We start from the raw sequence: 16,078 nt of genomic DNA, 5'->3' as shown, positions 1-16,078 counted from the left end.
TCTCTATATTTTCAACAATTCTATTTGGACGCCAAATTATAATCCTCTGGTGCATCAAAGACGGGACGACTCCGACTCCATGGATCCATTCTCTTTCTAGCAATATGTTGTAGTTTGCCTTTGTTTCCACAATCATGAACATTATGGACATAGTGATCGTTCCCACAGTCAATTAGACTTGGATATCCCCCAGGGTGGAGCTTACTTTGCCTTCATAATTGGTTAACACCATATTATGAGGTTTGGCATTAGTGTCATATTTGCCAATTTTCGCCAACATTCGATGGGGCATCAAATTCACATTCGCTCCACAATCTACCAATATTTTATTAACTGGGATGTTTTCAACTTTTCCGGTGATGAATAGGGGTTTCAAATGGCTTTTCATGGTGTTGTTGGGTCTCTCAAAAAAAATATTCTGCTCCTCGGTACAACCATTGTTCATTATATAGTAACAAACCGGTTTGTGGGCGGCCATTTCCCTTTCAGTGATACTGTCATTATCATCGACTTCGGTGATTCGATCGAATTCTTTGGGCATCACGGATACCACTCCGACCAAAATGTATAAGGAATCCTCTGAACCATAGTCGAAGTTGTCAGTTAATAACTCATCTTCGGCAGTTGTCTGATTTTCTTCGGTCATCTTGTTTGAAATCTTGGGATCTCTTTTGGTGAAGTTAGGGCCATCCTTTTTCTTCACCATCACGTTGGTACTTGATTCAGCTCGGTCCATTTCTCCAACTTCTCTTTTGGCTTTTCTCCTTCTCTGTTCTCTTCTCCACTGGGACCTTGTCATGGGATTCTTTCCTTTATAGTTTTTGGACGCATGTGTGGTCCTTTTGTCGGTCCGGAATTCCTAGCGATAGGCCAGTGATGAACCTCTTTCAACCTCGAATTTCTGCCACTTATCATGGCCATGTTTCCTCCCCTCATCCTGCTTGACCCACTTCCCATCTGATCCTTCGATGCCTGGCTTAAAGGTCATGGGTTGGAAGTTTCCTCCAGCTTGCTTGGTTTCACTCAACTTCACCGTAGGGCGCCTAGAATCAGGATATCTCCTGGGATCAAAGAACCTTTATGGCCTACCCGCTTGATTATTGTGGATGGCTTTATGCCATTTTGGTGATTTACTCTCCTAACCCCCTCCAGATTCTGAGTTGCCCTTTTGTTGAAGACATCACTGCACCTGGGGCATAACATAACTTCCGATTTCTTCTTTTGGCACCTTCGGAGAAAGTCTGACAATGTTTCTTCTTCCTGAGGGAAGGCGACCTTGTTGTATTCCTCTTGTTTACTTTCATTATCGACTTTCATTAAGACTTCTCGAGATACCTCCACCATATTAACTTCCATGTGGATATCCTTAGTAATAGCCAACCTTTGGAATTATTTTTGAAGGTCGTCAGTGGCCTTGTCCAGCTGATTGAAATTATCAGCGGTTTCTTTAGTGATCATCACTAACTTTGAATTTCCAGCATCCTCGACATCTAAGGCTTCAACATTTTCTTTCTTGATATCCTCTGTACCCCTTAGGGCCAAACCGTCAAGAGGTGCCTGCTTTAAGTACTCATGTACTTTAACCATGACAGGCCCATGGACTAAGTCTTCAGTAACTTCGTTCATACAGAAATCATTAGCAGCTTCAATAAAATTCACCTCATATGACTCAGTATAATAAGCTTCAGCAATTTGTAGAGGATCAGAGTCGATTTTCATTTGGCTTTGTGGCTTATCACCGAACTTGAGTCTTCCCTCCTGGATTGTATTCTGCACCAGATCCATGAAAAGAAAATATTGAGACGTTTTATGACCCAAAAAACTATAGTATTTACAAAACCCTTGTTTCTTTCTTTATTCTAAAGAGGGTACTTTAGCACCCATAGGTACTATCATTTGACCATCTTTAACCAGTAAGTCGAAAATTTCGTCACATTTTGTAACGTTGAATGTATATGTTTTCTTCGGAAACCTGTTATTCTTTTCAGGTTCGACAGGGTTTTTCCCGTTCGAAGAGGCCAAAACTTTGCACGCATATGGTGGCCTATGTGTCAATTCAGCAAGATCGATCTCAGTATCGTCGAAGTCTGGAACTTCATGGCCTGAATCTTCGTGATCTTTCCTAAAATCGACATAGGCTACCCTTTTACCTTTGTTTTTTCTAGCCTTTTCTTCTTTTAAACGTTCTACCTGTCGAACTCTGTCAGCCAACTGGGCCATATCCCTTAGGTATTGAGTATCCAATTTCTTCCTAATCGAATAGTCAAGGCCCCCAACGGCCATTTCGACCAACTCATGTTCTCGCACTTGCGTAAAACATCTGGCTTTGATTAGTCGAAATCTATTCAGGTAGTCGTCAATTGGCTCAGTGAATTTTCGTCTGACACTGGCCAACTCTTTCAAACTTATCTTTGTTTGCCCCATGTAGAACTGTTCATGGAACATTCTCTCTAGTTGGTTCCATGAATGGATTGAATTCTGGGGCAAAGTTATGAACCATGTAAAAGCATTCTTGGTAAGATAACTTGGGAAAAATTTCATCCGAAGACTCTCGTTATTTGACATATCTCCAACTTCGATTAGATATCTCGCCACGTGTTCGACAGTGGACTCAGTAGTATCCCCAACAAACTTGGTGAATTTGGGGATTTTGGTCCTCAGGGGCGCATCTATCTGTAAGACATATTCTGCCAAAGGCGATGTATAATTTGGTCTTCTAAGACCAAAAATTATCCCATTTCGAACCATAATTCTCTCGACTATAGCTGTTAGGTTATTATCTACTTCCACATCATCATGTCGAACTTATCGTATGATATCATCAACATTTTGATTCCTATTTACCATTAACACCCTTGGTTCCCTGGGTACATGTGGTTCGATCCTAGGAGGTACCACTATTCCCCCTTGATTTTGTGGGATCTGGTTAATGGTGAGGTCCTCCTCAAACGTAGGCTCTTGATTCTCTCTCACCCAATCCCTGGGCAGGGGACGCTGGTGTTGAGGTATACCAAAAAACTCAGACATTCGAGCCATTTGTGTTGTCATTTGTTGATTCGACTGAGTTGTATTCTGAATCAGAGGATTTAACACAGTGGCCAAAGTTTGAGTTAACATCTGGACCATTTCATGATTGCTTTCGTCCATCTGTTGCCTCCATGCCACCACAAAATTATTGGTAAGAGTGGGTAGTTGTACTGGGTGTCTTAGACCTAACGCTTGATTGGCTCGACACACGTTTATCCCGAACCCTTGTACTGATGAATTTATGTTAGCCGCTGGTTTCAAAAAAGTAGAACCCACATTCTGTAGATTAGCCATCATTGAAGTTGGCATTCCATACGGCTGTTCTCAACCGCTAAATGGTATTGAAAAACCAGGGGGTACCAACGGCCTATTTGGGATGTCCCTAATTCGTGAAGGAGTGTGGGGAGGTCCCCTAGGTCCAACATAAGTCATAATTGGTTCAGAATAGGAGATCGAATGTGTAGGCATCGAACTCACCATAGACGGAACTATTTTGGACGCATGCATCGTGCCCGTGTTTGCCCCTATCGAAGAAGAAGGATGCACTATGCTGCTAGTTGATGTGTTTTGAGAATTCTGAGTTTCTAGCGGATTCATATTCGCCATCCCCCTCTATGATTCCTTCCCTGTTCGTCGTGCATCATTTATAGCTATTTTACCACTTCTTAAAAGCATACAACGACTCTTTTCTCAAACCGAACTTAGCAATCAAACAGAACGTTAGCACTGGTCCCACTGGGCGTGCCAATTTGTTTACCTTGAAAAATGGTAAACAACCGCTGATCTTCCAAATTTCTAAATTTGGTCATTCACAGGATCGATCAGATTGATCCTAGGACATGTGCTAAACGTCTCGTAAACATAATAGTAATAACGTAATAGTAATAAATGATCAAACTAAATGTCAAATCAAAGTATTAAAGAAAACTAAGGACAAAAGAGTGACTTGAACGAAAAGAAAAGTTTTAAATTAGTGTTTAGAACTAATAAAGAAAAATGAAGTAAACGACGGGAATTGTAAAAGGGTTGAAAGTAATAAAAAAGGTTTGTAAGCGTTGAAATCTTTAAGACTGTAAGGTAAAAGTTTAAGGTAAGGAAAAGAACTAAGGATCTTTAAACTTGTAAATGACAAAGTAAAAATAAAGTGTTTGAAAGGAAAGAACAAAGAAGAATGTTTCTGAAGAGAAAGTAAAGACAGATATATAATGCTTTGAAATGATTAAACAATGGTGTAGACAACATACATTCTGCGTTTTACAGTTCTTCTTCACACGAATACTTAGTAAACTTGCAGATTTTTGTACACAATTTGACACACACTTTTCTAACACTAAGACCCTATATTTATACTGGATCGAAATAACCGCTTTGATGATCCTCAATCATGTTGATACACGTGGCACCCTGCAGGCGTATGTTCGCTCACTCTGCCTCCACGTGTATCCTCGCGGTTTCTAACGAAGGAAATCTTCCCTCATTTATTTAAATTTCAAATCTCTGATCGAAACCATTTTCTAACCGCTCCTCAAGGAACTGCTCCGAAATTTTATCTATAAGCTTGATCTTTATCCAATCAGCTAAGCAGGTCTACCCTCAGTTGGTCGAATCACTTCTTAGTTGAAACCAGCTGTGCATATTTTCCAATTTTGATAATTTGAAGTGGGCGTCGAAAATTTGAGCTAACAACCACATCTTACGGTGATCGACATAGCTATTAAAGTGCATATCATCGACAATCAAGCGGTCAAGATACACTCGAAAATGGCTTTATCTCCCGATTCCCTCTTAGCGGGGCAAATGCAGAAGTATGTAACATATCCTCAGTATAGGTCGGTACACATGACCAACCGGAGATGCACGGGAAGTGTTGAAGGATCCAAGCTTGAAAAGTGTTGGAACACATGAATCATCAGTAAGGGCGTTACAAAAATGTAATGAAAATGACACATAAACACTAAAAGATCAATAAATATTATCGTCGGTAGTGTGATTCTGCTTGTCGCCTGCTTCGTCTTCTACCTACAACCCTTTGATAACTTAGAGTACAAGTAGGCTAAACAAGCGGTCTCCCAATTGTACTCATGGATCCGCTCGAAGTCCTCGAAATACCGTAGGTAGACGACATCAACATAAGTGACACTCTTGTCCACAAAAATGGCAATGTTAACCAAATATAACAAGTATGCTCACATAACGTACGCTCTATGTAGCCCCACATGCTCTTCATCACCTCTAGTCTGTTATGCTCTAAGGAGCTCATATGTATATATCTTTTTTAGAAATTCAAACTTAGCATGATCCCCTATAGTTTATTCCATATCCCTTAAGACAACCTCTAGGTCAACTCCCAAATAGTCTACCATCAACTTGAGTGCCTCATCTTTGATAATCCTCTCATGATTTAGAAGTTCCCCCTTAATCGGAAGATGCAACAAATATGACACATCATCAAGTATGATAGACATCTCATCAAGAGGTACATGAAATTATGAGGTCTTAGTGTGCTATCTCTCCACATATGCATTAAGCATCATGTGGTTGACCGTACCATAATCGGTCTTGCATAAGTCATTCATCCCAGATAGGGACAAAACAACCTGAAATCACTCATCATTAGGCTGAGGCAAGCCAATAATCTTCCGCCCATGGTTAATGAATTTCAGCGAATCACGGTCCTGCAGAAAAATAATTCTATGTTAAAAACTTGTAATATAATAATAAATGTAATTTAAAAACAATGAATCCAACTAATTTTACTTATGTGTCCTAGATATGTCTGGCAGTATGGTCCGGGTAAAGAGGCAGCAATGACAACTCTATAGGACCTCCTCCAAATATCTGAGATGATACTAGCTCATCAACCTGAGATGACATTGGGTCATCAGCCTTAGTAGCCTGAGATGACACTGGCTCACCAGTCTCATCAACCTGTGGTGGCACTAACTCATCAGCATGAGGTCCCTCAGGTGTTTGGGATGACACTGATGCCTTATATACCTCTGGTGACTCGGGTATCTCTAGCGCCTGAATATGTGAAACCTGTGACCTACGGGAAGATGGAGGAAGTGATGCATCACTAGGTGACACCTGTCTCCTACGGGGAGAAGAAGGTGGGGGATATATGAGCCCCATAAGTCGATGTCTCCACATGAACCGAGCTAGAGGAAATATGAGCCTTTCAAACCTGACTCTTTTCCCTCCGAACAGATGCATGTTGTGCAATCCTCTTATGCATCCGTCTGTCGTCTCTATCAGCCATAATGCATGTAAGTAAACAAGACAAGTGTCACACAATTATTACAAGCAACCCTAGAAGTAAGAAAAAAAAGCAGAAAAATAAATTACGGAGATGCATCTTCGATTTCTGAGAACCCAAACATTGAAAAATTCTAGAGATGCATCTTCGAAATTTCCTGCAACTTTCAGCTACGTCAATGGCGGTAATGCAGACCATCAAACCCCCCAAAATAATGCATTGATCGTTATTTTTAACCATCGAACACGTTTCTCATTATATATAAACTATTAATCATACAAAACTATCTATTTCTTAACCTAATCTTCAATTTCTACTAATTTCTACAAAAACTCATAAAATTCATAAAAATAAACTTACAAATTGTGAGTTTACTTCAGTGTTGAATGATTCATAGTCTCATCAACCTGTGGTGGCACTAACTCATCAGCATGAGGTCCCTCAGGTGTTTGGGATGACACTGATGCCTTATATACCTCTGGTGACTCGGGTATCTCTAGCGCCTGAATATGTGAAACCTGTGACCTACGGGAAGATGGAGGAAGTGATGCATCACTAGGTGACACTTGTCTCCTACGGGGAGAAGAAGGTGGGGATATATGAGCCCCATAAATCGATGTCTCCACATGAACCGAGCTAGAGGAAATATGAGTCTTCGAAACCTGACTCTTTTCCCTCTGGACAGATGCATGTTGTGCAATCCTCTTGTGCCTTAGTCTGTCGTCTCTATCAACCATAATGCATGTAAGTAAACAAGACAAGTGTCACACAATTATTTCAAGCAACCCTACAAGTAAGAAAAAAAAGCAGAAAAATAAATTACGGAGATGCATCTTCGATTTCTAAGAACCCAAACATTGAAAATTTTTAGAGATGCATCTTCGAAATTTCCTGTAACTTTCAACTACGTCAATGGCGGTAATGCAGACCATCAAACCCCTAAAAATAATGCATTGATCGTTATTTTTAACCATCGAACACGTTTCTCATTATATATAAACTATTAATCATGCAAAACTATCTATTTCTTAACCTAATCTTCAATTTCTACCAATTTCTACAAAAACTCATAAAACTTTATAAAAATAAACTTAAAAATTATGAGTTTACTTCAGTGTTGAATGATTCATTTGATGTATTTGATGTTGATGGAAAAAACTTTGAAGTATGTTGATTGATTTAAGAGAATGTAAGTTGAGAGAGTTTGAAAAATATTTAGAATTGTTTTTTTAAAAGTGAGGAAGGAGAAAGTTTCTGACGCGTTTTAGAACAAATATCTTCAGATAATATATCTCCGTAATATTTACGAAGATGTATCTTTGTAATTTTTAACGTCAAATCATAATTTTATAGACTTAAAGTGCGTTAAGAGGGATTTGGATCCTCTCATGTGAATTGTCTCATGCCTCCATTCTGCTTCAATCTCAGCCATCAAAATCTGTTTTTTCTCTCTCTAATGTTCATTTTATTTATTTATCTAAATTTTAAGATTTTCCAGCCATTGAATTAGAAACATGAGAAATGATCGGACATATATGGCAGGATATATTTTCCGTCCGGAGATATATCTTCATAAACCAGATATATTTTTTTTATTTTTCGGTGAGCTTCTAATATTTGAATGCATGAAATCCCAAAATTTGTCTCTCATAAAAACCGATACATACTTAACTTTAAAAGCCCTCTTCCTAACAAGTGATTAATTACATAGGAAACCAAGAATTAACTGCTCTACTCCCCGCTTCTCTGTAGTCACATCGCAATCAATTGATCTTGTAATCCATTTGCAGACGATTAAGCAAAAAAATGTGCGCTTTCAGAGTGTTGACCAGGTTATCGAACACCACCTCCTACGTGAAAACTTCGAAACCCTATCACCACCAAATCCTCAGAACTCTTATTTTGGAGTCTTCACCTTCTCAATTCGTCAAGCTTCACAAACTCTCTGACGAAGATTCTGGTCATTTATTTCTATATTTTGTAGTTTGTTTGTTATCTAGTTGTTTTTTGGATTCTGAATCCAAAATTATACGAACTTTTTTTGAATTTTTTGTTTATTTACAGGGATTGTTGAGGTTAGGTTGGATAGGCCTGAAGCTAAAAATGCTATAGGGAAAGAGATGCTACGTGGTCTAAGTAATGTGTTTGAATTGATTAATCAGAACTCTGATGCTAATGTTGCTATGATCCGCAGTTCAGTTCCTGGTGTATTTTGTGCAGGGGCTGATTTAAAGGTTAATTACTTCTTTTTAAAATTGGATGGAATGGAATGGAATGGAATGATATTCCATTGTTTAGATCATTTAAAATCAGATGGAGCAGATCCGAATGGAGTTGTATGGGTTCCATTCAATTCCATGACTTACCACCATATTTCTTCCCCTCTGATCTAGACAGGATGAAGAACTTTCCTTGTTCTGTCCTATAATTTTCGAAGACGGAATGAAATCTCCATTCCACTATATTTCACTCTCCTCTGCTCCATTCCGCTCCGCTCATTTTACGATATCCAAACATAGCCTAAAACACTGGTGCTTAACATGATTTGTGGGGTCAATAGGAATATTTGATTCATTCCGCTATGTTCCATTTCATTTCATTAGGTTTCATTCCGCTCCGTTCTTGTCCATCAATCCAAATGGAGCGGAATGGAACCTAATGGAATGGAGCGGAATAAATTATATATTTAGAAACTTTCATTGCATGAGTGTTAGACAATTTATTCCCTTCCTAGATTCTTGTGGTTATTGAAACCAGTGTCATCAAATAGCGAAGTTATAGTGTATTCAAATTTGAACAAATTGTGCTATTGTTCCGGATGTGCTATTTAGTATGAAGTATCAAATAATTAAATTTGAACTAACCGCTATTTCGCATGATATGGAATTCATAACACTAATTCAAACCAACGGAGATTAAGTTTTACTTATATTTTAGAGCAGTGTCACTTGTGTGTTTAAAGGTTTCATGTTTATCTGATCACAGGAGCGTAGGACCATGAATCAATCAGAGGTTAAGTTTTTTGTGAATTCTTTTCGTTCCACATTGTCATTTCTAGAGGTTAGTATGCATTATTCAATTACTTACATTGTAGATGTGTACTTATCAACATCATATTATGACTGAATGACATGTGAAGCATCATGCTATGCTTTAGAGTTCTTTAGTTTTTTTTCAATTATACTTTTTCTACCTCCTTTTATTTTGTCTTAGCTAACTGTAAAATGTAATTTGATGGTGGAAAGTTTCTCGGAGTGGGCTAGATGTTCGTTTGATGTGGTTGTGCTTAATTTTCTCTTTTTGTCTACGCCATTCCTTGAAACTACCACAATATTTATTACTTTATTCAGGAAATTCGTGTACCAACTATTGCTGTTATTGAAGGAGTGGCTCTTGGTGGTGGACTTGAAATGGCTTTGGCATGTGATATTAGAATATGTGGTAGTCAACTATATTTACTTTCGCGAATTTAATCTATTTGTCTGTAGGATAGTTTAGATGATCCTGAGTATAATGTAAGCACGAGTCTTTCTTTTTTAATAGTTTCCTCTTTCATGGCATAGGAGCAAATGCTGTGATGGGTTTGCCAGAGACAGGACTTGCTATAATCCCTGGGTATGCAGTATACTAATTTTCTTCACCATGTTGCACCTTTGACACCATCTATTTTTGCCTTTTGTGTGTCTCTTCAATTCTGCTACCAAATAATAAGTAGAGATAAAATTTCCAGATAAATCATGGGATAGATCAGGTCTCATGGAATCTTGTTGTGCACAGGGCAGGTGGAACGCAGCGACTACCTAGATTGGTTGGAAAAGCAATAGCAAAGGATATTATTTTTACTGGTCGAAAGATTAATGGCATCGAGGCGCTATCCATGGGTATTTTGTTTAGTCAATATTCTGATTTCTTTCTCAAATTGGTAAAGAGATTATCAAGCACAGAGACATAGGAGGATCTTGAGAAGGGCTATTTAACTCAAAAAACATTCAAGACATTCTGAAGTTTAAGTTTTTGTTTATCAAACTTATTGTCTTGGAGTTCACCTGGCAACAGTATGACTTTCTTACTCATAGCCATTTCATGCTGAACTCCAGGAAAGCAAAGAGAAAAACCACCATAATAAAAACTTCACTCCTGTCACCAGAAAAATTCTAAAAACTTGCTGCCCCGTTTCATAAAGAAATTAGGCCACTTATCTCTCCTTTTTCCTCCACTGATATCAATGATACTTAACTCCATTTCACAATAAAGTACTATTTCAATTATCTCTCAGCTTTCCCAACTATTTCAATGATACTTAGCTTCATGATCATATGTACACACAGGTCTTGTCAATTACTGTGTTGCTGCTGGTGAAGCTCATTCCAAAGCACTTGAAATTGCTCGGGATATCAATCAAAAGGTATCTCTCTCAAAGATATTACATGCTGCAACTGATGCAATGTCTTCTATGATATGCCATTTTGAAATGTTGGGATCGGACTTTTTGTGCAATTAAAAGTCCATATATAAATATCAGTGACTGATTTTTTTTAAAATGTTGATTTTTCAAAGAAGTTGGTCTATTATGAAAAAGAAAAAAAAACTTTACATACATGTTTTAACTTATAGGGAATACATTGCTATTGCTAAACAATATGCTAACCACAACCTTCATAATTGACACGAGCACCTTCACTCGGATGAATGGCACCGATCTGCTGTCTGACAAAGCGCCGCCGTCGAACGTCAAGGAACACACCACCACAAAATCTATGTTTTCTGGCGCGTAAAACCTACACGCTCCTTCCTGCCGCGCCTCTGCCACCATCTTGTCCCCCTTCTTTTATGGTTCGTTTGGGACCCTTTCCAGCTTGTGGGTCCTGCATTTCATAAATTGTTTTGGAGGTTTCTTTTGCAGTTGGGTTGGTTTTTAATGTCCATGACGCCTTCCAGAATATTTCTTTGATACAGTTTTTGTCAATTGTTTATGTGATTGGGTCCTAAGGTTTGTTGGTTCAGATTTCAGGCAAACTTGGTTGTTGTGTTTTGCATTTGTTGTGCATATCTGCCACTTAGGGGTGGCAAAATGGATGGATTGGATGGATATGGATTGGATCGTTAATGGATGGATCAAAACAATCCATTATCCATTAACAATCCACTAAAAGTCTTTTAAAAATATCCAATCCAATCCGTCCATTAAGAATAAAAATCCATCCAATCCATCCATTATCATATTTTTAGTGGATGGATATCCATCCATCCATTTCTTTTTCCTTTAAAATTTTTCTTTTTTGAAAAAAATCACTTTTTTTTTTATTTTTTTATTTATTTTTTTATTTTTTTTAATAAAACAATATCAGCTTTTTTTTGAGAAAAATTATTTTTTTTTTAAAAATATTTTTTTGTATTTTCGAAAAAAATAATTTAAAAACTGTTTTTTTTTTTCGAAAAAAAATATTTTTTTTATATTCGTAAAAAAATAAATTTTTCGAAAATAAAATTAAAATTTGGTATTTTTCAAATTATTTTTAAATTTTTGGAAAAAAAACGATTTTTTGTATTTTCAAAAAAAAATATTTTTTTTCGAAAAAAATAAATTTATTTTTGTTTTTCAAAAAAAAAGATTTTTTTAGAAAAAAAAATATTTTTTATTTTAAAAAAAAAATTAATATTGAAAAAAATTATTTTTTTAAAATTAGATAAAAAAATCCATTGGATCATTAAAATGTGTTGGATGGATTGGATAATCCATGCTTATAAATGGATGGATTGGATCCATCCATTAACTTAATTTTTTATGTAGTGGATGGATTGGATGGATTTTTTGATGGATGGATTGGATGGATTTTCTCTAAATGGATCCAATTGCCACCCCTGCCACTGCATGTTTATTGCTGCTGTTTGAACGATTTATGGCTGCTTCAGCTTTAGTCCAGTATTTGTTTGTATTAGATGGATGTCCAACATGTTTCAACTTCAGCCAAATTAGCTCATTTCAGTAATTCTACATTTTGTCTATCCCACTCTATGCAATCATGAATTTTAGATTCGGGTGCTTCTGATCATGTGGTTGGTAATCACTCTCTTATCCATAACTTGTCGTCTCCTATAATATCCCGCAACATTACTCTTGCTAATGGTTCTAAGGCACAAGTTCCTGGTATTGGTCAAGTTTCACTTCTACCATCTCTTTCCTTGGATTCTGTGTTATTTCAATTAGTAAACTTATTTGTTCTCTCAATTGTTCCATAATCTTTACTTCTGACGCTTTCTTTATATAAGACCTAAGTATAGGAAAGACAATTGGAACCTGGTCTTTATTACCTTCAACCTTTTTATCGATTGTATGCACTGTTGCTGCTCTTTAGACATCATTCATCGTTGGTTGGGTCATCCAAGTATGGATAAGCTAAATGTGTTGGGTCTTCAACCCTCACATTTAAAGTCCCTTGATTGTGAGTCGTGTCAGCTTGGCAGGTCGTCAACTCGCACATTTAAAGTCCCTTGATCATGAGTCGTGTCATCTTGGCAAACATGTTTGAGCGTCTTTTCACAGTATTTCAAAACAAAGATCCAAGTATATGCCTTTGATATTGGTGCATTCTGATAGTTGGGGGTCCTAGCCACATGCCCTCTCTTTTAGGACACAGGTACTAAGTCACTTTCATTGACGACTTCTCCCGATGTACTTGGATAACCTTATTGAAGGATTGTTCAAAATTATTTGGCGCATTTATGACTTTTTGTTCAGAGATGAAGGCTCCATTTGAAACAACAATTAGAATGTGCAAAGTGACAATGCCAAAGAATATTTTTCTACTTAAATTCAACTCATTAGCTTCTCATGGCATCACACATCAGTCGAGTTGTCCGCACACATCGCAACAAAATGGTGTCATTGAGCGGAAACATCGTCCTCTAGTTGATACAACTCAGACCGTATTGATCAATGTTCACATACCTTTAAAATTTTGGGGTGACACAGTTCTCAAAGCCTATTATTTGATCAACCACATGTCATCCTCAATACTGGATAATGAGATTCCACATTCTCCACTTGTTTTGTTCACGATCTTTCTCACTCGTGAAAGATTGTCTGCACGAGCTGTCAAGTGTGTGTTTTTGGGGTACTTCAGAATTTAAAAATAGTACCGGTGTTATTGTCCATATTACAACACATCATTTTTATGTCTCTGCAAATGTTACATTCTTTGTGGATACACATTTCTTTGCAACACCAGCTACATTCTCAGAATCTACTCCCCATGTGCTATCTTTTCCTCTATTTGAAATACCTGTCTCTACTCAGAGACCTCCACTGTCATAGAGCAGCCATGAGTTTTATCGTTATGATATTTTACTTATAAGGGTCAACGTGTTAGAGTAGCATATCATTATGTATTTTCATAGGTCCATCTTTGATGGAGACAAGCAATGGTTGTCTAGGAAACTTTATGCCTTCCATGATGGTGACAAACAATGATTGATGAAATGACTACATTGGAGTCTAGTGGTACATGAAGCTTGTTCCACTTCCACCTGAAAAATCTTCGGTTGATTATTGGTGGGTTTTTGCTATTAAAGTAGGACCTGATAGACATGTGAATCATCCAAGAGCTTGATTATTAGCAAAATGATACACTCAAACTTATGGTCTTGACTACTCGTACCTTCTCTGTCCGGTTGCAAAGATGATATGTTTGTGTTTTCTTGTCAATAGATGCTACGAAAAATTGACCTTTGTATACTTGATGTTAAACATGTTTTCTTGCATGGAGACTTAAAGGAGGATATTTATATGGAGCAACCATCTGGCTTTGTTGCGCAAGGAGGGTCTGGTCTTTTTTGCAAGTTACAAAAATTATTGTATGGTCTAAAGAAATCACCTCGAGCTTGGTTTGGAAAAATAAGCAAGGAAATTCAACAGTTTGACATGATTTGTTGTGAAGCAGATCAATCTGTATTTTGTAGATATTCATCTTTGAACAAAATCATTTATCATGTGGTATAGGTAGATGATATTTCTATTTGGATGACAATCAGAAAGACATTAAAGATCGAAAATGACGATTAGAAAGACATTAAAGACCGGAAACAACATTTATTCAACCACTTTCCTACAAAAAATTTAGGTAGATTACCTTATTTTCTTGGAATTTAAGTAGTTCAGTCAGAGGCAAATTGCCTTATTGTTGGATATTGAAATGCATATTGGACTCGTGATGTGAATGATAGAAGATCTACTTCAAGTTTTTGTATTTTGTGAAATCTTATGATTGAAGTTCTTTTTACAAGAGTTAAAATTGTGAACCAAGTCCTATGGAACTTATGTGTGAGAATCAGTTGGCATTGTATTTTATGGCGCAATAGAGCCAGGTAATTTGATTGTGCCTAGTCAAGAGAGTTGTCTAAAATTACCTTTTGATTAGAATATATTTTGAAATAATTTTCATCAAATGACATTTTTATGTTTAAGTGTTAGCCTAAAACGAATTGTTAGAGTTGTTTAGAATAGATAGTATGAAGAGAAAATACTAGTGTAAAATTTTCAAAAGAAAACATTCCCCCTTTTTAGTCTAAATTTCGACATGTGAGATAAAGCATAGTTATTGTTATTGCATATGTATATGCTATTCAGTTACAGACTCACAGTAAATTTTTAACAGGGCCCTGTAGCAATAAGAATGGCTAAAAGAGCTATTAACAAGGGCATGGAAACAGATCTAACATCGGCGTTGGTTTTGGAAGAAGATTGCTATGATAAGGTGTTGAATACAAAAGATCGACTGGAAGGCTTGGCTGCATTTGCTGAAAAGCGGAAACCAAGGTACACCGGTGAGTGAAAGGAATATTTCTGCTGACTATCTCTGTTTATGTTGCTAGACAGCAATGTCTATCATTAGTGATTCAAGTGATGTATTGAACCTGGAGGCAACTCAGATGTGAAACTGTCACTACTTTTGCCTCTATAATCATGTGAAATTGAGACACTGATTTTATTCCCATTGAAGCTATAAATTTCACCTTTCTTTTTGCAATGAATTGGCCTTGTGCTTTTTCTCAATTTATTTGACTGTTGTAAAGATTTAAAATTTATCCCCCCTTTTTCTTTTGGTGATTTCAAAAGTTTGTTTCGGATGTTTCCAAACAATGACTAACCGGAATCAGCTTATAGATAAAAGTTCATTTGAATGATCAGTGGACACAGATTGGTCGGATTCAAACACAATTCAATCCAATGAAAATAAGAGTTTTTTTATTAAAAAAAATTCAAAGGGAAGGCAAAGCTCTAAAGCAAAACGAAATTTTCTCATGAACAAGAGGTGGAGAACATCCCAATGGAAGAATAGATCCAACAGTTTGGAATGTGAGCATGATTTGCTAGTCCATCCGCCACACCATATATGCACCATCAAAAAGTCCGGCTCACTCAAATATACTAAAAAAGAGTCAAATTTGCTTATAACAGTGATCTGATATACTATGATTGCTGTTATCTTTATGGTTTTATTAATTTATTTATTTTGAATTTTTCTTTTGTATTTAATAGAAATTTTGAAAAAATATTGGATTTTTCTGAAATTTCCGGTAAAAAATACCGGACTATTTGAATTTTCTTTTCTAAAAATTGCAATTTTTATTAAATTATTGGGAAGTTCAAAATTTCCAATAAATTATAGCATTTTTTCGAAATTTTCGGTAAACTAGAGTACTTTATGAAATTTATGGTAAAATACATAAAAAATTTGTACTGAAAATTTAAAAATGAACTATCGAAAATTTGGTTTGTTATCAGAAATTTTGAAT

General features: G+C 36.7%; 1 protein-coding gene across 1 annotated transcript; it reads left to right on the top strand.

Moving 5' to 3' along the window:
• Positions 1-7,796: 7,796 nt before the first annotated feature.
• LOC127074219 (probable enoyl-CoA hydratase 2, mitochondrial) lies at positions 7,797-15,313 on the top strand. Its single transcript, XM_051015524.1, has 8 exons — positions 7,797-8,243; positions 8,348-8,517; positions 9,269-9,343; positions 9,634-9,724; positions 9,847-9,898; positions 10,061-10,164; positions 10,612-10,688; positions 14,938-15,313. The coding sequence occupies exons 1-8, from the start codon at positions 8,090-8,092 to the stop codon at positions 15,112-15,114; spliced, it is 900 nt and encodes a 299-aa protein (XP_050871481.1). The 5' UTR covers positions 7,797-8,089; the 3' UTR covers positions 15,115-15,313.
• Positions 15,314-16,078: the final 765 nt, after the last annotated feature.

This window comes from Lathyrus oleraceus, chromosome 4 (assembly GCF_024323335.1).
Source record: "Lathyrus oleraceus cultivar Zhongwan6 chromosome 4, CAAS_Psat_ZW6_1.0, whole genome shotgun sequence".
Taxonomy (NCBI): domain Eukaryota; kingdom Viridiplantae; phylum Streptophyta; class Magnoliopsida; order Fabales; family Fabaceae; genus Lathyrus; species Lathyrus oleraceus.
This window is presented reverse-complemented; position numbering and strand designations above follow the sequence as displayed.